Here is a 23237-nt window from a genome sequence, read left to right as displayed (position 1 = left end):
TTGGAAAAGGCTTTGGACCACAGACATTCCTCCAGTGCCAACAAGCCCCACTCCTCCCACCAAAGATGCTCTGCATTGTGTCACCCTTCAGCTTCCCCCAACTTCTTTTTTCCACTTTACCCAAATTTTCTTATACTACTGAGCAGAAAACCATCTGCTGTGAGGTTATGACAGGATAAACACAGCCCCACACAATGTTCACATTATTTCAGTCTCATCTCCTCAGCTGATGGTCTATTTTCCATTAATACAATTTAAACATTTACTTAAAAACTTTAAATTATTTTTGTGGCTACCTCCTCTTGCTACAGATAACTCAAGAGGTGCTGAGAATTTTCTTCCCCTGTCAAATAACCCTGACCACTGTTGGGAAACCAACCAGCAAGTTTTTAATTCTCCTTAAGACTTTTTACGTTTAGCTTGCTGAAGGTCCGTGACCAAAGGTTTGTGATGAGCTTACATGGCACAGAGCACGCAGAGAACAGATTTGCTCTCAAATATTTTAAATATTTCATAATTCATTATATTCATAGCACAAAAAGTACAAAGAACCTCTTCAATCTCCCTAAGTGGAGCTAAAAACGTGGGGCAGAACTAAAGTTTAACAATTATAAGTCATAAATACGGGCACAAATACAGCAAATATAATCAAAACAGCTCGGGGACAAAAGGAGGGCCTTCAAAAAGAAAGTAATTTGGTAAAGAACACACATGTATAAACATGTTCCTTTTATTCAGGGAGGTGCATCTGAATATTTATGAAACTGCCTCTAATAAACACTACTTCAAATTGAAAAAGGCACAATAGAAATGTAAAGCAGACAAGAAAGGTTTCCTGTAATCCCAAGTGGTTCAAAGCAGACCTATTAGGCAGCCAGGCATTTTGAGTTTCATTTCAGCTCTAACTAAAGCACACGTTTTAATGCTGTGCTGCTGCTCTTGATTAAAATCAAACTCAAGTTCCTCGTGTTTTTGGTTTAGCGCTTAGGATGGTGAGAAAACAAATTAAAAGAAACACAACAAATTTTAAGAGAAGACTGAAGAAGAAATTAATTTATCAAATTAGCAATGTGCAGTAGCACTTCAAAACCCCAGAGAAGCAGAAAGGATGCCTGCAGGTTACTCCTTATGATACCAAACAGAGCAAATCCAATCAGATGAACATGCTGCTGGATCAGTCAGGCGAAAGCCACAGGAGCAGCAGAACAAAGTGAAAGATGTATAAAAAGAGGATTTTCTAAACCTATTGTACTGGTTTGAAACTGAGCTATTCCCCCTGGAGGAGATGACAGCATCACTGGTATGGTCCTGCAGAACAAGCTGTCCAAAAACACCCTCAGAGACAACACAGAGGAAAAGTAGAAAAAAAGTTTTAATGAGAAATTAAAAATCATACTAGAATGTGAAAGCTGCAATGTTGCACTTAACACATCTCCATTCAAAAACCTATTTTCTGCACAGGACTGGAAACAAACTGCTAGATTTTAGCACGTTATTTTAAAACTTGTTGTCTTTAATGGTGCCACCATTGCTCCCTGCTTGATAATTCCCTTTCCTTGCTTAAAATAACTGTCTGTGGCAAGAGCACTGACCTTCAGGAATAAGTGAATGAACAAGGAAAGCAGCCCACCAGCACACGACCAAATTGAAAACGATGACAGCAGCTATTTCAGGGCACGGGATGAACAGAGGGAACAATATAATTATCTACATGTAAAATATGAGTGACACCAGCAGCAGACAGGAACTTCTGTTTGCCCAGTCTTGTGAAACAAGAATGAGCTGCTGTTCAAAGGAATAAACAGACAGTGAAATAAAAACCCAGAAAGAGATTTTGTTTTTCTCAGCAAGCGATCACCTCAAGATGCCACAGAAGCTGATTGCTTCGTCAGCACAGAAATTCATTACTTGCTTTTAAGATAAAATGACCATCAAGCCAAACAAAAAGGAATAAAATAACAGCCAAAGAAAAATAGTATTTCAAAGGGAATTATGTGCTTCTGAGGAGAAGGTATTACTGAAGTACAAAGTGAAGGTGTTGCTGTCAACCCTCCTCTGAAAAATCTGCTCTTGGAGTTGAAAGTGGCAAGACAGGGCTTGATGGATTACAGCTCACACACTAAGTCTATTATTTTCTTTAAATATATATTACGAAAAGCTATTTTATGCTATGGATATATATACAAGTAAAAGACTAATGAAAACAAAGTGTTTATACAAGATTTATACCCCAGCTCTCAAAAAGGTTTGAGAGATCATTATGACAAACCAGCCCTGCAGCTCCTCCCTCACCATGCCAGTGGTTTCTGGCAGTTCAACAGATTGCACAGGAGAGGATGTACCAAGCAAAACACAGTTTTGATTTTCTTGGGTTTGATTTTCTTAGAAAATGTGGTATTTTTGATTATTTAATCCTGCTAGAGAGCCTTGAAAGCAGAAAGAAGTCACAAATTCATATCTACTGCAGCACAAAGTGGCAGTACCAACTACACACACGAAAGTAGATTCATAAAGAAATGCAAATAGAGAACACAACACCTCATGAGCAATGCTGTGCAGCCACCCTGCAGCACCTGCTGGGTTGGAGGGACCAGACTGTGTGGATGTTTTCCCTGTGAGGGAAGGCAGTGGAGCAGCTGGGCCCAGCATGACCACCCTTGGAAGGTTCCAGGACCCAATGGGGTACAGCCCTGAGATCCCTTCCCTGCTTGCTGCTTTGAGCAGAGGTTGGAACAGGTAACCTCCAGAGATCCTTCCCAACCCAGCTCCCACCACCAAGATAGAGAGCACCCTTCCAGCTGCCTCCACTACCCCCCAGTAACAGCACCAGGATGCTTCAGGCACCTCTCTGTGTGACTCTGGAGTAGCAGCACAAGGAATGATGTTGAGGAAAATGAGTCACACTTCCAACAAGGCAGCAACCACTGCTGCTCCCCCAGCCAGCCCATCACACTGGGCTGCTAACATGAGCTGCAAACACTTCTCTTGGACAACTGTTTTCATCCCCCAGCTCCCACAATGACCTACTTACAAGTCATAAGGTTGCTTGCTGCTGAAATGCATATTAAACTCAGGACAGACCAAAAAAACAACCTCTTTTTCCATTTCAGGTCCAATTTCTTTTTATTTGAGGTTTTAAAATGCTCTGCAGTCAAACACATTTCTGAGGGCACAGAGACCTAGAGATGCCAAGAGCAAAATGGCCTAGAGCAGCTAAGCAAAGTCTCTGTGCACAGACATATTTTAACATTGGCATCTGCAAGAGAGACTCGGGGTAGAGCCCACTGTGGGTAAGCTCTTGGGGCAAAGCAGAAGAGACAAGACCAGAAACTGAGAAACCGTTGCATTTTTATTTTGTTATTTCCTTGTTAACTGATACTGTTCAGAGAAACTGGACAACTTTCAAGGCAATGCTTGGACACCAAATAATGTTCGGCAAATCTAACTAAAGATGAAACTTATAAGCAAAACAGGAAAGCAGCCCATGGAATTTCTTTGCAGAACCCTGAATGTCCACCTCAGGGCTCTTTATTAAGATCTGAGACCTTATTCAGACCTTTGCAGAGGTAAATACCTGTGAAGTAATATCAGGAACCAGCTAATTATGCATCATTATAGCAGGGGTATCTCCTTCATGGGGCAAGACTATTTACAAGCGCATGTAGTGACAGGACAGGGGGGAATGGGTTCAAATTCAAAGACAGTATGTTAGACTAGATAAAAGGAAAAAATTCTTTACTATCAGTGTAGTGATGCACTGGAAAAGGTTGCCCAAGGAAGCTGTCAATGTCACATCCCTAGAAGTGTTCAATGCCAGGCTGGATGGAGTTTGGAGTAACCTGGTCTAGTGGAAGGTATCCCTGCTCATGGGAGCAGGCTGGAACTGCGTGATCTTCAAGGTCCCTTCCAACCCAAACCATTCCATAACTCTATGATTTCTCCATCAGGATAAAGGACTGCAAGGCAGGAGTTCCTCAAACAAGTATGTTTAGACACTGCTGTGTCTAGCATCAGGAGCAAGCATTGCACAAAATGGCTACTGGCAGTAAATCCTGGGCATCCAGGGGACTTCAGTGCCTAAATCCTGTCTTATCAAGCACTAGAGTGGCACAGTTGCTTTTCAAAGTGCAGCTTTAAGTTTCTGTTTTAAGATCAGAAACCCCTGTGGTTTGGCTCTTAACAGATGAAAAAACTATCCAGCCACTTCCCACCCTGTGTGGAGAACTGCGACCTGAGAGATTGGCACAGGGAGCCCCTCACCTCAGCCAGCCCCAGCACCCACCTCCGGCACCGCAGCCGGATCCGCCCCCAGAGCCCAGAGCATCCATCTCACACATCCCACGGTGGGAGCGCTCCTCCCCCGGCCCTGCCGCGTGTTGTGCACGACTCCTGGCGCTTCCCTCCCTGCGCCGAGCGTGAGGCTGCTGGAACCCACCAGAACCTGCTGTGAGTCAGGGGCTGAGACACTCCTCACCTCAGCCTGGAGTGCAGCCCCCTGCTCCCCTCCTTGCTGTGGAGTCCTCTGACTCTGGGACAATTTTGACAATGGAGAATTCAGCCTGTTTTGGCATCTCAACAGAGACTGAGCCCTGGTAATCTACCAACCCCCTTCAACTAATTTATCTGCCCCATTTCATCAAAGCTCACATTATCACAATTATTCCCTTATTACCAGCAGAACCTTTGCTCCTGGTGAATGCTTTGCAGCTGCTAAAAGCAAAGGTGCGACTTCTGTGCTTGGAGAAAGCAAGAACCCACCCGAAGCAGCCAGGAGGCTGCATGAGGAAGAGGAGGCGTTACCTGGGTGAGGTGCGGGTTGGGGTTGAAGCCACACTGGTTGCAGACCTTGCTGTGACACTGAGTGCAGGCATTGAAGTTAGGCTGGCCGGGGGAGGAGGTGAGCTCTGTTGTCTTGCAGATGGGGCAGAGGGTGCTGCTGGGGAGGGGGGCGATCTGCGGGACGGAGTAGGGAGAGGTGGGGGTGCTGCCCCGCTCCGGTGACACCGAGGGAGACCTCCCCGAGCCCTGGCTCCTGGCGTCCACCTGCAGTGTCCTCCGCGGCCCTTCTGCCGCCGCTGCAGGCTGGCCCCGGCCCCGCATCTCCCGGGGGCTCTGGGAGCTGCCTGCAGTCTGTGCGAGGGAGGGCGATGCTGACCGCTGGCCCCCGGCCTGCTCCAGCTGCTCCGGTCTCCTCAGCGTGCTGAAACACCATCAAAACACACAAAATAAGCCCAGGTTTCAAACATTTGTATGTCAGTTAATGTAGAAAACTGCTACAGCACCCTCTCCCCCTCAAAATCCCAGCTCAGCCAAGAAGGGATAGCAAAACCCCACAGCAAACCATGAAATTGCTCAGATCAGCAGAAGGATACATGTTACCTTACGAAACGAGGCGCGATTTCAGCTTTCTCTTATATAACCCAGCGGCAGAGATGCAATTGAATTACTCGGTGTATTCTGAGTTGAACTTTAGTCAGAAAGTTGCACATAAAAACGTGCGTGAGAAGTTTGAGAAGCTCAGCCTCCTGCCAGCCAGGGCTCCCAGCGCTTCTCCAGCACAAACCCACTGGAAGAGGCAGCTGTGACTCTGCCTTGCAGCCTGCAGGGACACGACCAACACGCACTAAACTGGCTTCTCACAGCTTACTTTCACGAGTGGCTGTGAGACCAGAAGCCTGCAAAGAGCCTATTTATTAAAGGAAAACCCCTCCAGAAGCCTAATGGAGGCAGGAGAACTACTTTTACTTCCTCACCTGTCAGGCAAAACCATGCAAGTCACTGGTGAAAGCAGCTAAGGGCTTGTTTCCCAGGGGCCACAGCAGTGGGAAATCAAGTGAGAGCACATGGGCTCCCCTTTAGTAACCAGCACTGAAGTGGCAAACACAACAGGGATTTTGTGGGCTAGCTGCCCTCAGCTGAACCCTCTTCTGGGTGATGTGAGTCTTGGCTGGGCAAAAAAAGCCAGCTAAGCCAGCTGGGATGACTTTGGTCACCAGGACAGGGTGATGAAACCTCCCTGTGAAACCAGAGCTACTTACAAGCAGCAACCCAGAGGTTGGCATGGCACCCACTGCTGGTTCTGCAGCAGTCCCGCAGTCCCATAGCCTGTGTAAGATGCTCAGCAGCCCACAGTGCTGAGGGATGCTCCTGGCCATCCCAAGGAGCTCTGGAGCAGCTCCAGGTGCAAGAGCTTTGAGCTGTTGTGCTGCAGTGCACAGCATGACAGCCTGTACCCCCTCCTCCCATGCGGTTTCAGGGCAGGCACCCTGTAATGTGCTGCTGATGGATCACAAGTGCACAAGAATGAATCTATGATGGAAGATACTTATCTAATTACCAAATAATTTGGTCCATGTGCTTATCAGTAACACCCACAAATATTTCTTGAAAAAGCAGAAGCCCTAATGCCCTCACTACCTGTGATCTACAGTTGTTTAAGGAAAAGTATTACTCAGAACCTCAAATTTAATACATTGTTGGTTTACCCAAGCAGGGTCTGACCTTATAAAGGTTTAAAAAGAGAACTTAAATGCATAAAACTAATGAAATTCAAAGTGCATGTTGCCACAGTAATAGGAAGTTGGATGAAAATAAATAGTAAAATAGCACTTTGGGAATACTTTCCAGCTGCAGGTTGAAACCCACTTCTCTGGAGAAAGAATCACAATAATAATAAAGCAAAGCACTAAGGGAGAGAGTGATCTGTTCTAGTCTGAAGAGAAAATTGCTCCTGGCCCTACAGTAGCACCTGCCATGAATGTTGTTGGCATGTGCTGCCCCTCCATTGTTAGTTCTGACACCCTTCAGTTCAGATTTGGGGTTTGACTCCTGATGTCAAGGGCTGCAGAGCTACTGCCTCATAAAACACATAAAACCATCTGTAACTGGTGGAGATTGGAGAGCTCAGCCCCAGACACCAGAAGGAAGTGCTGTCAGAAAGCAAAATGCACCTTCTCACTTAAATTTAATATTTCTATAAAACCCTCAGCATTTATGTATTAGACACACCCTATCCTAATGGTGTATTAAACAACTCTGAAATAACATTATATGGTCAAATAAATAATTGTTGTTTGGAAAAGCAGAATGGTTTTCTGCCCAGAGAAGCTGTGGCTACCCCATCCATTGAAGTGTTCAAGGCCAGGTTGGATGAGGCTTGGAGCAACCTGGGATACTGGAATGTGTCCCTGCCCATGGCAGGGGTGGAATGAGATGGTCTGTAAGCTCCCTCCCATCCCAAACCATTCTGTGATTCTATTCCACTGTAAATTTCAAAATTCAGGGGTTTTCCCCATTTGATATGAAAAATACTTGCCACCAAGTAAGAATTCTGACTCCATCAGGGAGCTGTCAGATAACCCACAGACAAGTTCAGATTTCCCACCCAAAACAGCATGGCTCTCTTGGAAATGCAAAAGCCCATGAGGAACAATACAGCAGGTGCTGTTATTTTGCCCTGAGCCCTACTGCTGGCACATCAGACAGAGAGGGTGGTTGGTGCTCACTGTCTGGCAGGTCAGTGCTGCTCCAGAGATGCTTTCCCAGACGGGGCTCGAGCTCCCTCCCAGCTCCCTGCACTTTCTCAAGTGCTAAGTAATGCCGGGCACCACCTCCGTCCCATTCCCAGCAGCAGCTTCACTCCATGCACTTCTACCAACACTGCATTTATTTATTTTATAATTATCCAGGATGCCTCAACCCCTCTGTGACACAGGCTGTGCTGTCTCTCACTTGCACCAGTTGAACATACCCGTGAAATTTTAAGACCAGAAGAAATCATCTGGTCTGTCAAATACAGTAACTCAATGCAGGACAGATGCCTCAGGAAAGAACATGAGAATAGTCATATGGAATCAAACACAGGCCCACGCTCACTGCATCTTCTGCAAGGATGATCCAATATTTGTATGATTTGCACCCATCTATGATATCTTTTTTTTTCTGTTACAAAAGCCCAAACTGCAGCTCAGCCCTATTTTGGTTTTTTTACAGGCTTTATCACTGATAGTTAAGTAGCACTGGTCTGCTAACCAGTTCCAAAGAATTCCTCCCAATTCCACTAGAGTGTCTATTAACAATTAAATTGGAATGCCTTAATAAGGCAGGATTTCCTCTGTTTGATGGGGGATGTATTGATTCTGCACTGCTCTAATTGCTGAATTAGAAATATTGGGTGATATGGAGTCAAAGATCTCTGCAGGGTCCAAACTCAGCTGCACTCTCTGTTACAAATGGAGTAATAATTTTGTACAGCTAAAGAATATCAAGTGTTTGACGATTATACTGTTAATACTGAGTGTATTAACAATTATACTGTTAAAGTTTCCATTTATGATGTCCTATGAATGCATTTTATCACAAGAAGGGCAGGCAGGCAGCTCTACTCACCTGCCCACAGTCACTGGGAGGGTGGGCAGCTACTGTTTCCTTCCTTTCTTCATTGTTTTTAAATTAAAAAATTGAAAACTTCTTTCTTTCTAAGACTCCCTCCATTTTCCAGCACAAAGCTAAGTAACAGAAATTAACTCTCAGCTCCATGAAAGAGAGGTGGTAAAGCTGCAAGGTTGCTGCCACAGAGCCCAGAGCTAAAAATCAACCTGAGACATTAATCCATATCCAGCTCTGCCTCTCCATCAGATACTTCTGATTAAAAGGCCCAGAAATTCCCTAGTTCCACTCGGGAACAGACATGGATATGAAACCAGCCTTTCTATTTAGGGCTGACACAACATCCTGGGAGGAGATGGATAAGTACTGAGGGGGAAGAGCTGCCCAAGATGATCAGAAGCATGAACAGCACAAGGAAAACCAAGGGTCAAAGGCATTCACCACAAAATCAAGCTCAGCACTGTGAGATGTCACAAGCACCTCAGATTTTTTATGCCTCATTTTTCCCCTAATGTAAAAATAACGTTTTTGCATTAAAATTACAAAAAATTGGGAAAGCTTTAGAAACAAAGTCCTACTTACAGCCAAAACAAATGTTAGACTGCTTGCTGGTTAATATTTAATTTCAGAAAAACATGATTTGTCCTAAACCAGACTTTTGATGCCACAGCAGCACCAGGGAAAAGATGTCAGCAGCATCAGTGGAGATAAAAGCAATGCAATGACATAGCACTGGTTTACAATTCTCTGCCAGCAAATTGGTACAGCTTTCTTATTTGGGAATTCCCAGGTAAAGTCAGGGTCTGTAGGAGGGAATTGCTCTAATTTAACTCAAGTAGGTTCATCAGTGCCACTAAATTTTACAGGCAAGACCCAGGCTTGGAGCCAGCATCCCAAGAGATGTCAACAGGCCCTTTTTCACCAGAGGTGCTAACTTGGGAGCAATAACCATCACAAGGTAAATGCCAACACTGTTAATGTCTCTGCTATAAAATCAAGCAATAACAATATTACACAAAATCTACATGCACAGCTGGTAAATCAAGTCTTGTTGACTTGTGTGGGAAAGTTCAAGAGACAGCATTGGTTTTCTACTGATTTATTGGTTTTTGTCTAATTTCACATCCCTGCCTTGAGCACACTGGCCACATCCACCTGCTCAGCTGCCACAAAACTCTGGCAGTGATTGCATCCACAGGAGCTTGGCATTTGTGGTCTGAGTAAATCCTTCAGGAGCTGCAGCCCTTCTGTGCAAATGAGAAACACGGATTGCATCCCTTCCTCTGCCTGGTGCTAAGGGAAATGGGTCCTTACTTGCTGGGCAACTGATCTAATTACTGCATTGTAGGAGATAAAAACCATGAAAATAAGTGGCAGTGTCATCATTATTTTACAAATTGCATGCCCTGCTCAGGCTTTTCAAAGAGGAGCTGAGTTCGTCCATGGAAGGGAGCTCCCAGCTTCAAAACCAGATCAAAAATCAGCAAAATGAGGACAAGCAAGTCTTTTCTGTTAGTGGGAAAAAAAAAAGAGGGAAAACTGGGTAGAAAAAGAGGGAAAATGATTGTTTACCTGCAGTAAAACCAAGGGGATGAGCAGCAAACAGCTCAAGATAAAGCATGAAGAGAGACATGCGAAGAGGCTCACACCCAAAAGAGGGAGGCTGGGCTGACCAACAAGAATTAGAGCTGCTCAGCTTTGAGCAGAGATTTGACCTAGTTGGTTCAACTGAAACCTGATGTGAACATCCACATGACTGATTTTAAGAATCACTGAGTATAACCTATTTAGAAAAAAACCAGGTAGCTAAACTAGCAGGCAGTTGTACTCTAGGTCAAAATGGCACTGGGTTTGACTTGGAAAGACATAATTCTGAATGGTTATGGGTTGGCAAAGGAACAGCACAGGATAATAGCAAATGTTAGCTGGTATACACTGCCTGTCAGCAAGTCTGACTAGAAAATAGGACAACCCTTTTAATAAATAAACAGAAAAAGAAGTGTCTGATGTGGAGGGCCTTTGGTTTCAGCTCTGTGCACTGAAAATCTCACACTAGTGATGCTCAGATATACCCAAGCTTGGGTGTTCTACTGGGGGCAGCTTGTAGCTCTAAAAAGTCCTACATCCAACACAGGGAATCCTGTATCAGGCTCTGCTTTGACAAAGAAAAAGCCCCCAGCAGTTACAGAATTAAGCACTTAAATCCAAGTGCCTCTAAATTAATTACACTGATGTCCATGCAGAAAGAGAATCACTCTGGAAATGGATGGTTTAAAAACAGCAAATGTCACACAGCTGAAATCAAAACAGAAAATAGGAAATGGTGACTAGAAACTGTCAGGGAGTATTTTATTAGATGGCAACACAAGCACTCTTGTGAAAGGCCACAGTGTTTAATGACTTGCTTTTGTGAGCAGTGGAAAAACCCTGTTCTCCTGCAGCTTTGTGCTCCAGGGTTGCCTTATCCCCATCAAATAAGATGCAGCTTCTGTCAGGCATTTTCCTGGTGACTGAGGCATCCCTAAAGCTCATCTCCTGATGCTGACAGTGTACTCGAGCTCCTACTTCCACCCCATCTGCTAATAATGCAGGTCCTTAATCTCTACCCTCATACCTGTTCTCATAAATACAGAGAAATGTGATAGTCTTGAGTCCTCTGCCTCACTGTTACACCCTGCTGGGGCTGGGCTTCAAGGAGGGGCTGCCAGGCAGGTGGTGGCACAAGCCACTGGCAGCCAACACACCAAACTAACAGCCCTGCCCAGGGGTGGTGCTGCCCTGGGTGAGCAGTGCTGCATGCACGGTGTCCCTGCCAGCTCCCTCCTCTGGCCTTGGCTCTGCAGGAGATAACACACCTAGAGCTGCTGCTGGTTTCCCCCTTTGTTTGAAATGCCACGCATGGAAAGGTAACAGGAACCAGGAGATTTCCAGTTTACACAGCCACCACAAACCAGTTATTCTCTGTCTTAGCACCATGAATCTGCAACAGGAGAACACATCAATGTCACTCTCACTGCTGCTCATGTTGAGAGGCATCTGCCATCTTATTAGCTGAATCCCACATAGCAGAAGAGGGGTTTATGACTGATTTAAGCTCTAAATAAGCATTTACTTGCTTATTTTCATTCCTGCACAACTGCCTTTTTGTAAAGGTTTGTGAATCATTATCATTTGCAGTTAGACTAAATGATCATTGAAGGCCCTTCCAACTCAACATACTTTATTTTCAATCCTATTTTATTGTATTCTGTTGTTTACAATTCTAATTTTGCTATGTGGAAAGCAAATACTTAATTTGCACCTTACTTAGCCCTGGTTGAGCCAAGACTAATTTCCTTTAGAGCACTTTGCAATATAAAACCAGAGCAGTGGCTGTTCCTGCTCACCAGACCAACATCCCCAGACCTCTCCAAAGAACCCCAAGGTCAGATGTCTGTTAGACACCCTATAGAGACCATAATGAACATCTGCAATTAAATGCAAGGCAACTGATCCCTATAGAGTCCAGAGGAGCCTCTATAAACCCCAAGACCTGAACTGGAGCCAGGGCAGAGTTTTGCATCTCTCACATGAGCTTTCATAAGCCAGAAGGTGACTGAGTGACCTGCAGACCACCCCATGCTGCTCTGGGGAGCTGCTCTTTCAGCTGCTGCTGCCTGAAACGTGTGGCCACCACTGTCAGGATCTTGGCCAAACCCTTCAGAGCCAAAGGTAAATGGGCCCGACAGAAGAGCTGGCAGGTAATGATGTCAGTCCCATATATATCAAAGAGACCACTTCTCAGATAGTTTTACAGGAGCAGGCACTATAAAGGTCCAAAGGTTTGAACAGGGTCTCCTTTTTAAATTATATAATTGTTACTGAGAACATTAATGATCTTGAACTTCAAAGTATTAAAATACCCCAGGGGTAAGTGCAGTGTCCAATATTCATTCTACTTCAGCAACAGGGAAAATCTGTTTCCTCTGTGATAGCTGAAAACTACATTTAAATCTTCCAACGACAGAGTAGAAGCCACCTCTTGATCAAAATGCCATCAGCTGCAGGGTGTGAGAGGAGCTGTACAGCTCAGTGAGGAGAACCAGGAAAGTGTAGGTGCAGAGCCAGGGCTTCACCGTGCCTGGGATGAACACAGAGATCCTAGAAAGGCTATGGGGTATCTAATCCCTCTCTGCCTTCTCTGGGCACTTAGGAGGTATCTGGAAGATCAAAGACAAGGAGGAACATCACCTCATCCAGTGAATGGGTGCAGTTGGAAGGTCAGCTTTGGACCTTCAGTGCAGGTGAAGCCTTGGAGTCTCTGGGGAGACCTGGAGGGACAGGAGGCATCAGTCACCCCAGCTGCTGGACCTGAGGACACTGCTGAAGGGGAGGATGCTCAGCAGGCCTGGGGTCATTAAGTGCCCCTCATTTAGCATCAATTCAGGTGATGCTGAGGGTGGCCATGCTGCAGCCTGCACACGAAAGTGAGCTGCTGCCTGCAGAGCTCCTCTCCTCTTTACTGCAGGATTTGGAAGGTCTGCAATGAATGATGAAGAGCTGTGCCACAGAGTTATGGCCCTGCGACCAATACCAAGGAGCATGTAGGGAAACAGCAGCTAAAACAGGGATAAAAGTCCCCAGGAGCCACGGAGAGGTGTGGGCTGGAGCCATCTCTTCAGTCTGATTTCCACTCAGCTACTCGATGTGTTGCCTCCATATCCTTCCCTGTACAACTGATTGCTATGAGCAAGGCATTTATGTGTGTTAAAATTACATAAAAGAGCCATGACAATCTTGAAAGTACTGTAGGCAGCAGAAAGGATGAGGATGCTGGGGAGAGCACCCCAGGCAAGGAGCAGCCACTCCCCTCAGCCTTCATCCACCCCCATCCTACATCTGAGCTCTGGCAATGAAAGGGTAGAAGAGCTGATTGCTGCAGTCACGCTTAACTGAAGGCCTTTGTCCCAGGAAAGCCAACACCATGAATTACTGCTCTGTATTTACGAAATGCCAGCAAAGCTGAAAGATAAACCATGGCATGAAGCTAAGGAATTTTTATGGCACACGGCTGGTGAAAGCTTATCTTGTAAATCTATGATTATAACCCACGCCCGCCCTCCTTGAGAGCCTCTCTGATTTTAATTAGCAGCGATACAATTTTTTGTTTAGTTCCTTAGCTATTCCCTAAAGCAATGCAGAATGAAGCTACCTGCTCTGGACTTAATCCTGTGACAGGAATGTGCCTGCTCTGAGGAGCCAAACCTGACACACAAACTTTCAGTAACAGTGACTGTAACAGACTTGGCTTCAATCTATTTGCAAGACTGGGAAAAGACACAGAAATTCACATGATTACTATAATTTTCAGATACAACTGGGAAATAAAGAAGAGAAAAAGTGAGAAGGTTTGTTAGAACGAAATTAAAAGCAGCAGGTGGAAGGGTAACAAAGGGAAGTTTCCATGGCACCTGTTAGCAAAACATGCACTGTCAAGAAAAGGTTTAAGACAAGGCCATAACACAGCAATATCATTAAACAACCAAGCTACAGGAGTAAAAGGCAATACTTAGAATGAAAAATCATCTCAAGTGGGAGAATTGTTAGGATAAAAATGTAGAAAGAAAGGGGAGAAAGAAAGAAGGAAGTAATAGAAGATGAAGAAATAAGGGGAATCCTTCTTATGGGTTAATAACTTATCAGGATTTAGGACACCAAGGATAGAGGCAGATGGTCAGGTTTTCACAAGCAGAGGTGCAGGATTTTGCCATGGGATAAATGGGATATTCATAAATGGCTTGGGAAGGAGGGGGGATAAAGAAAGGACAAGTTTGCTGAGCCATGGAAATTTATTCAGCATATTCAAAGCTAATGCTGAATGCAAAGGCTGTAGAAGGCTCTCCTGAACTGGATGTCTCGAAACACCATGGCAGGTGAAACCCAAGGTCAAGAAATGCAGAGTGAGGCACAGAGAACAACCATAGCCACATGTAGTGATGGGTTCTAAATCAGACTCTGATGCTCTGCAAAGAGTTCTGCAAGCCATGTTGGACCATTCTCAGAAAACATCAATTTAATGCTCATCAACAAATATAGAACAATCCACCCCAAAAAATACACAATTAAGTTATTTTGGGAAAAACGCATTTTGGAAAGCAATTCAAAGAGAAGAGCAAAGGCAGCCTGTTCCCTTGACTTGCTTCTGGCTTTTTCCCCACAAAGAGTGGCACCAAGGTCTGGTTTTGCAATTCTCCCTTTTGCATTCAGGCTTGACTCTGTCCAGGAGCTGGATGGATTCCTGCAGGTGCTGGCTGGCTGCACAAAACGAACCCAACACGAGCACCGTTTGTCACAGGTGGGCAAAAAAGGGTCAATGCAGGTGTCTGGCTCCAACAGCTCAACATCTCCAGTCATGTCCACACCACACCAAACTTCTACCTTCCACAAGAAGTTGGTATTCAACCATTAAGAAACTGGGAAGACTGCAGGGCCCTTCTTTTGGATGAGTTCCACCCATGCTCCAAAATTAAAATCTGATGCAAAAAATGTATCATTATCCATCTCCATGACAGCTTGAGTCAACCAAACTCAGCCCAGAATGGAGAACAACATTCATTCCAGGCATAAAAAAAAGGAACATCCATCAGAAAGAGAAGTGCTTTTAAAAAAGAGGCAGTAATGACAGACCAGAAAGAAACTGGTTTGTATTTTTAGAAAAAGGAAAGAAAAACACAGTTAAAAAGCAATTTCCAGGAGAGGAAATCAGAGTGCCATACTGCAGAGAGACAGGCAGCTCCTGGTGACTGTGCAGCAACCAAAAAATCCTGACTTTGCACCCTCATTTATCTGAGCCTGAGCAAATGAAACAAAGCACCTAATTTTTTGTGTGTGTCTGTGAAAAACCATAGCATTTTTATCCATCCTGCAGTTCATGTCTTTGCACCTCTACACATTTTGGCTATCTCATAATAGTCCCTTTACCTCTTCCTCAGGCCATTTAGGTCCTTGTTGTTGCCTCAGGTTATCAGGAGAGCAGATAGCTGAGGTGTGGAAGAGCAATCAAGAAATCACTTGGGCAGGGACTGAGGAAACAGCCATCAACTGATCCCCCACAAAGAGCTCCAAATACAGCACATGGGGAGGGGTACATGGAAACTGATGAGCCCACATTTCCCTGTGAGGAGGAGAAATCTGTGTCCAACACGGCCAGGTGCCTTTAAACAAAATCTTCACATCAGGTTATGTTTCTCAGAAACACTTCTCAGCTGCAGATGTTTCTTCATACCTGACATTCCCCACACCAGCTCACAGGGTCCAGAAATGTATTTTATTCAAGACTCTGCTTGCAGGTGCCTGGTGGGACACTGCCCAGGTGCTGACACTGGATGGGCTCAGTATCAGTGGTTTTGCGTCTTAGATTTGCACTTTCTGGTTTATAGAGATATGAACTGGAATAGCAAACCAAATTCAGAAATATGCTTTTATGTGTAAAACTCATTATTCACAACAGGAAAGGTAAAGGAAACCCAAGGAACAATACATTACCAATACTGTCAAAGACACCATCAACTTCAATATCTCAAACTGTTTTGTTTAAATGTATTTTTGAAACAGAAGACTCAGAAATTCCCCTGCCAAATTCTTTATAGGATCAAAGGAAAACATTTCTCCAGCTTCTGCAACTCTTTGAGGCTCCTTGTCCCTGCCTGCATTTCCCTGCTGCACGTACCTCAGCCCAGAACATTTGTCCCCAAAGAGATGGAGGCATCTGCATATTTGATGTATCTGTCCTTGCAGAACCCTCGGAAGGCTTAGCTTGGCAGAAATGGCAGCAGGTAAAATTTAAGGCTGAGAAGTTCAGTTGGGAAGTGAAGCAAATTTTAGACACGTTGAGAAGCAGAAGACACTTTATTCCTACCAGAGCAGCTGGTTGGTTTTTGTTTGCATATTTCAAAGAAAAAGAAAGGTGCGATAATTTGTCAATTCAGAGTGTTTGGGTCTATATTTTCACTTAATAATAAATCAAAATTAAATAGGTAATCATGGACATGGGTTGGATGAAACTGAGTTGTCCGGCCAAGAGGAATCCTATCCTAATCCATTAACCAGTGCTTAACATCCATTAACAATGCAGGAGGAGGAGAGCCTGGAAGATGAGAAAGGCAGATAAAATAAAGCAGAAAAGGAATGCCTAAGAGGACACTTCAGAGCTTCCTCCCAGAGGGATGTTTCTGGATGCCTTATTTTTGCCAGGTTGAGGTAATCAGTGGCATATAATGTAGTGATAGGGATCATCTTTTCCACTCCAACAGGAACTGATGTTCTGTTATAACTGCAGTGTGTAACCAGTCAAAACCTCATCCAGTATAGTGGTAAATGGGCTCTGAAAATCACCACCATCACAAAAGGTTCTATATAATACACTATATAAACAAAAACAACCTCTTTTCCTGTTGTGCTCTCCAGCTACAGGATTCCCAAGCAAAACATCCACAACTTAGATACAGGTGGGAAAAGGAGAAGGCTTGGATATTTTTGCTCCTTGGGACTACAGATCTGCCCTGAATACAAAGGATGGTCTGTTTTACAGGGATGAGAGCAACACCCACCATCACCTCCTCACGTCCGCCGGCGTCAGGAATATTCACGGAAAGCGGCCGCTGCCGCCCGGCCCCAGCACAATGTGCTCCAGCACTATCTGCTCCAGACATCTCACCAGCTCATATTAGAGCTGCTGCAGCCCAGGGATGTGCTTGAGACTGACAGCAGCTCCCTCACTCTCCCAAGAGCCATTCCCAGCAGAGGAGAGTGGAGAAGGTTTGAAAGGGCAGCATCCCAAAGGGGTGCTACCAATGCTGGCCCAGGGTGTTGAGAAATCTTGTGATGAGCAGGGAAGAAGAAACCCAAATTATGGTGGCTTATCGTGGGTGGGCAGGAGACAACAAAGCTGATGCATCTGAGTGAAAATATGTGAAAAATCTGCACACTTGGAGGACAGCATGGAGTTCTTTTTGTCCTACTGCTGGTCCTACAAGGACTACATTAATGGGTCTCAAACCTGGAACCCCATGAGTCTCAGACTGGAAATCAAAAATGCAACAGAAGTTCATAAAATCACAGAATGATTTGGGTTGGAAGGGATCTTAATGATCATTTCATTCCAACCCCCCTGCCGTGGGCAGGGACACCTGCCACTAGACCAGGTTGCTCCAAGCCCCATCCAGCCTGGCCCTGAACACTTCCAGGGATGGGGCAGCCACTTCTCTGGCAAGTTACCACAGATGAACTACTGAAGTAGCCTAGAGCAAAATTAAAATGGAAAAAAATACATTTACTCCTTCCTGTCGACTCGGAGGTTGTTGCTGAGCACGATGAGAACAGTTCAGGCTGTGACCACCTCGGGTGTTTAAGCCAAGCAGACCAAACCCAGCCCAGCAAGGCCACAGGCACTGCTGGAACTGCAGCTGCAGCACAGCCCTACCTGCAAAGGCTGCAAACCAGCAGAGTTTACTCTGCCAGTTAACTGGGAGGTTAGTGTTTAAAAAAAAAAAAAAAAAAAGGAGAGAAAAAACCCAACCAAACAACAATTTGTCTCCCTAAGAAGATTAATAGGTGCATTTAAAGAAATCAGGCTGTAGGCTTAATGAGAGAGAGGCAGCAAAATCCTAAATGTGAGACCTCCTACAGTTTTTCAGTCCAGCTGTACAATCAAATAATAGTTTATGTAACTAGGATTGAAACAAAATAAATTAAAAGTAATTTCATGTTTCATCAAAAGAAAAAGTACAATTCAGAGTCAACATGGAAAAAGATCTAGTTCAGCCCCACATTTTCCCCAGCCTTTCATAAGCTTTGTACTATCAGCTGATTTGGGTTTTTTTCACACGACAAAGGCAAATTACCAAGTCCCTTAAGAACTTATTATACATTTCCAATTTTCAACCATTCCTATTTTATAACGCATAAATTCACATATCTATAAGTGAAATGTTTTCTTTAGAAGATGAAAGAAAAAAAAAACATGCTGTTTTTCCTAGGCTGCAATCTGTTTTTTGGTTAAATAATAATAAAAAAAAAGGGTGGTTAGCAGCTACAACATGTCAATCTTTGCAAGTAATTCCCACGCACAACTTCATCCTTTTGCAGACATGAAATATGGCAAAATCTTTTCGTACTCTTCATGTCTAGACTGATGAAGGAAGGGCACAAGCTACCAACAGACTCTTTCTTCTACTGGAAAGCCCATGGCAGACCCATTTGGGTCTCAGGTGGGTTTTTAAGAACACCAAACCCCTCAGGATTCATTCAATAGCTGAAGACACATCTCACATTGACTTCATACCCCCATACAACTTCTGAGGATGAAGCAACCTGAGAAGCACTCTGAGATCACGCCAGAAGAGGTTGCATACTCCAAGCATCTCCTAACAGAGCTAAAAGTCCATAAATAAAGGCAGATTTCAAAATAATATTTAGGATGCTACAACCCTCAGGACTGGTCCTGCAAAGGGATGTCCACCGTAACCAGGCTCTGAGCCTCTCAGCAGCTGGAAGAGCTCATGAGCCCCCAAGGCCAGGAAAGACTCAAGACAGGCTAGAAAGCAATGTTGCACTGGTATGCAAGGAAACAAAGAGAAAAAAAGGTTCAGGGGCTGCTCTCAGCTATTGACATCTGGCCTCTGCAAGTGTCCCTGCTATGTAAGGCTGGATGGAGGAGGTCCTGCCACTCTTGGACATCCCAGCTGAAATGTGGGATTTGGCCACATCTAAACCAAATGACATTTTGATTCATGTGATTTTTCTTCTACGTCTGTCAGAGAAGCTGTCAAATCCTCATCTGAAAGCTGTTCAGCGTGGGAAACTGCTTTGTCATGTCTGAGAGCCTGTGGTCCCTGTCAGGTCCTGGAACCGAGTGAAGAGCAGTTAGTCACACATGCCCAAAAACCCTCAAAATTCTGCAACATTTCCCAAGCACCATAGATGGGTTTTCTATGCAGCATTTGCTTGCTCTAAGTTCAGTTATAGCTATCAAAACACTCCAAGAGGACAGGAAATGCTCTTCTCATGAGGACCTACACATGATGAGAGAAGAGGTCCGGGTGGCTCTAAGGTCCCCCCTTTTCTTCTCCAGACCAAACACCCCCAGCTCTCTCAGTCTGCCTCCATAAGAGAAGAGTGTCTCATTTAGGATCTCAGTCATTACCTCATATAGAGGGGTGTGATGGGGGGGTCTAATGGTGTCTACCAGCAAGAAATGGCTGAGGTTTCCCCCAGCCCTGTGCTTCACCTTTCCCCAGCAGTACCTTCCACATCCCACTGCAGTCACTTGGTTCTTGGACAGCTGTGCCCAGCCCAGGGAGCACTAACAGTCTCCACATGGAGATGTTCATCTTCTTGCTCTAGGGAGAAGGTGTAAAGGCACTTCCTTCCTGTGCTAAGGACAGGGGCAGGAGAGAGGTCTGGGAACAGACTGGGCAGGAGAGGGGTTTGTGTTGTAGCTCCTCTCAGAAGATGCCTAACGCACTCTACTGCATTAACTATATGAACATTTTCCTTCTATTGACAATGACCTAGAAACACAACTAAATCATTTTCAAAAAAAGAGAATGCACCAAACTATTTAATCACATCTTCAGGGGGGAATGAAGCCAGTAAGAACAGCTAATCTGCTGCTTATCACTGAAACTATAGTTTTGGACTGAGGGCAACTTTGTATATTCAGAGGCGACAGTTTTACTTAAACCTTCTGTGATCATATATCCCATTATTCCATCTGGCAAACTGCTTCTACACTTATTTATGCCCACTCTTAACATCCATTTCATTACCATTTGGCTAGCATAGGCCTCTGAACTGCAGAGGTGTGTCTTTGCTAGCCATCGTAACCATCTTTGCCCCCAGTGCCAGCAGCCAGGTTGGAGGGCGCATTCCCTCCCCATCTCCAGCCAAACCATGGCACTTACACAAATAATAAGAGAAAACAAAATAAAAATTGTATTCACAGGTGCTTTCCTTGACTTGTCTCTGGGGAGCTCAACATGGGCAGGGAGCTGCTGTCTCCTGCCCTTCCAGCCCACTGTCCCCAGTCTCTAAATGGGGCTGGGGTCTCTCTTCACTATCAAACACACTCTAGGAAAGCTGCAGAGACCAAGAGTGAGCGAGACACCACCATCAGCGCAGTTAAGTCATCTTTGGTATTAAACATGAGCAGAGCACCTCATGAACATCCCTTCCAGCCACGCCATCAAGCCCAGGCCAGCATTAATAGGGTCCAGTGATGCTGATTGCTCTTACAGGCTCCTAAATAGCCCATTGGGGGTGCTAGGTGCTCTCAGAGAGGAGCCAGCTCACCACATTGATAAAAACTTCCCAGCATCAGTGACATGAAAAGCGGTACAACGTGCTCATCGATGACTGACAGGCTGCACAGCAGCACCTCGGGGTCATGCTGGAGCTTAGCACCCCCAAGCACGAAAAAAGACAAAAAACCTCGTTCGTAGGAATAGTCGTGCTCATAGACTGATACAAAAATAACAGATCTGTCATTCAAACAGACATTTGAAAACACAGTGATGGCTCAACAGCGACGATCTCAAATTCAAGATGAATAACATTTTACGATGTGTGGGACCAGGATGACCATCAGCACTTGCTGTCACTCACTGGCCAAAAAAGAAACCCAAGGAACATCCTGGAGCAGCAGTGCTCAACAGCAAACTTCACACGATAATGTTATTGTCACATTTAGTGAAAAATGATAACGCCTTTGCCATGAAACCGTTTCACCCTACTGAGCTACCTGCTCTTGGGAAGCACTCTGCACCCTGACTGCCTGTCCCATCCTTCCCAAGGGGCACCTCCTACACCAGGAAATTAACCTGATGTTGGAAAAGGATTGCTGGAAAAACACCCTGGGCCAGCCCCAGTGTCAGCCCCAGCCGGGGAAGCGGTGAAGACGGCTGTGCAGAGAGGCTGTGTGGCAGGCAGGCTGTGGTGTTCTGCCAGTCCAGATGCACATCAAGTATTCCCCAAACTCATATAAACTGCAGGAATATGCCACAGCACTGACTATCTGTTTGCACTGAATTGGAGACATGATGGGAAACATCAAATATGTGCTTGATTCACACAGCAGAGAAAAGAAACAGCTTTATTGCAGCACGCTGGAGAAGCAGAAGTGGAGAGGCAGAAGCCAGCTCAACATGAGCAACAATGTGGAGGGACCCAACAGCCCCAATGGATGTGGCCACTTGAGCTGCAGCTCCATTCCTCATCATCAGCAGAAGAATCAGGATGGTTTGGGTTGTAAGAGACCCTAAAGATCACCTAGTTGCCATCTCCTGCCATGGGCAGGAACACCTTCCACTAGAAGGCTGACCATCAGCACTCAGCTCTCCAGTGCAAAGGGAGCGGCCCTGCCACGGCTTCCAATTGTACCAGAAGAAGCCCAGGACTCCTCCAACGTTTCAGCACAAGCCAACACAGCAAAGGACATCAATCCTTCCAAATTCTTCTGTATCCCTTCTGAGCAGAAGTGGACACTGCAGGGACATCCCCAGGAGCCCCTCACCCAGCAAAAGCGAGGGGTAAAGATCCACCATCCAGGCTGGATCCCGCAGTGAGAAACCCCAACCTGTGAGGCAGACTGCAAATCTGTGTATTTGTTTTGGAAATAAAGGCATTAATAATTGATGCCAAACACTGTGAATATTGATGAGCACGTTCCCAGAAGAGGTTTTGGAGTTACTTAAGCACCCAGAATTGTGCCGTCTGGATTCAGTGGCCTAATGGCTGCTGTCAGAGCAATCACAATACACAAAGCACTGTGTCACAACCAGCACCACCTGCCCACCATGAGAGAAGATAAATTGATGCCCAATGGGGTATTTAACACCACAAATATTTTGATTTGATCCATCATGTACACCATTTTCTACTCCTTTTACTTTTTGTTTTGCTCACACAAGTTTAATGATCTCAAAACATTGCGTATCTGTTCTTCCCCTCCTCACTTAAACCCAGCCTCAGTTCCCTCCTGACCCTCCAAATGTCTTGCAGCAAATAAACTAATGCTCAATAAGTGCAGAAGCATGGCAGGCTTTTCCAGCTGCCAGTCCATGGCTCAGCCAGGGAAAAACTATTTTAATATTTGAGGAAATTCCCAGCAATGCCTCTGATGGTGATGCCTCTGCCCCAGCCTGTGCAGGGCTCAGAGCCTTTGGGGAGAGCAGAGCATGGAAATGAGGATGGAGCTGGCTCTCTGGGCTCTCCAGGTGAGCGTGAGCCCTCTTCACAGCCTGACTTCCCATCACAAAGTCTGGTTTTATTTCTAGCAAAGTCATTATGAAAATGGACATGAACTGATTATTTCTGCAAGCTTGGGAAAAGTGCCCGTTTAAAAAGAAAAAGGCAAAGTTACTTTTTTTTAAACAATTATCTTTATGTATAAACTTCTTATCTCTCATTGTGATGGTACTTTATGGCAAGCAAACAAGCACACTCAAGTGAGCTTCTGAGAGGGTAAAAGAGAGCATCCAAACTGCAAGGGTTTGTCCAAAGTTTCTCTGATTTAAAGGGTTTTCTTTCAGTTCTGTTTCTCCTATGCTCTTCCCTAACACCAGATTTTTTACTTCAAGATCCATCACCTGCCAAACAGAGCCATGCTGAATGTACAGCAGCGTAAACAGGATCAGCACTTGCCTTGCCATTGCTCCAAGCCAAGGGAAGGCTCTGAGGTAGCACACAGCCCATGCCAAAGGTGCTACCACACAGTACTGGAGATATTCCCTCTTAGTAGCTTCAAGACCTTCAGCTCACAGCCTATCTTGAGGCTTAAGAAATACTGGAATATGACTTACAGTGTGGAAAAC

General features: G+C 45.1%; 1 protein-coding gene across 2 annotated transcripts in view; it reads right to left on the bottom strand.

Annotated features, from left to right (window-relative positions):
- Positions 1–23237, bottom strand: part of BSN (bassoon presynaptic cytomatrix protein) — an 88368-nt gene that overhangs the window by 61456 nt on the left and 3675 nt on the right. For both annotated transcript variants that reach the window (XM_071439963.1, XM_071439964.1), the window contains exon 2: positions 4801–5200. In XM_071439963.1, coding sequence (XP_071296064.1) covers positions 4801–5200 — 400 coding nt within the window. The remainder of the gene's footprint in view (positions 1–4800; positions 5201–23237) is intronic.

Source organism: Agelaius tricolor, unplaced genomic scaffold (genome assembly GCF_023055355.1).
Source record: "Agelaius tricolor isolate 1412-34295 unplaced genomic scaffold, bAgeTri1.0.p SCAF_14, whole genome shotgun sequence".
Lineage (NCBI taxonomy): Eukaryota > Metazoa > Chordata > Aves > Passeriformes > Icteridae > Agelaius > Agelaius tricolor.
Note: the sequence above shows the minus strand (reverse complement) of the source record. Positions and strands in the feature narration are given on the sequence as shown.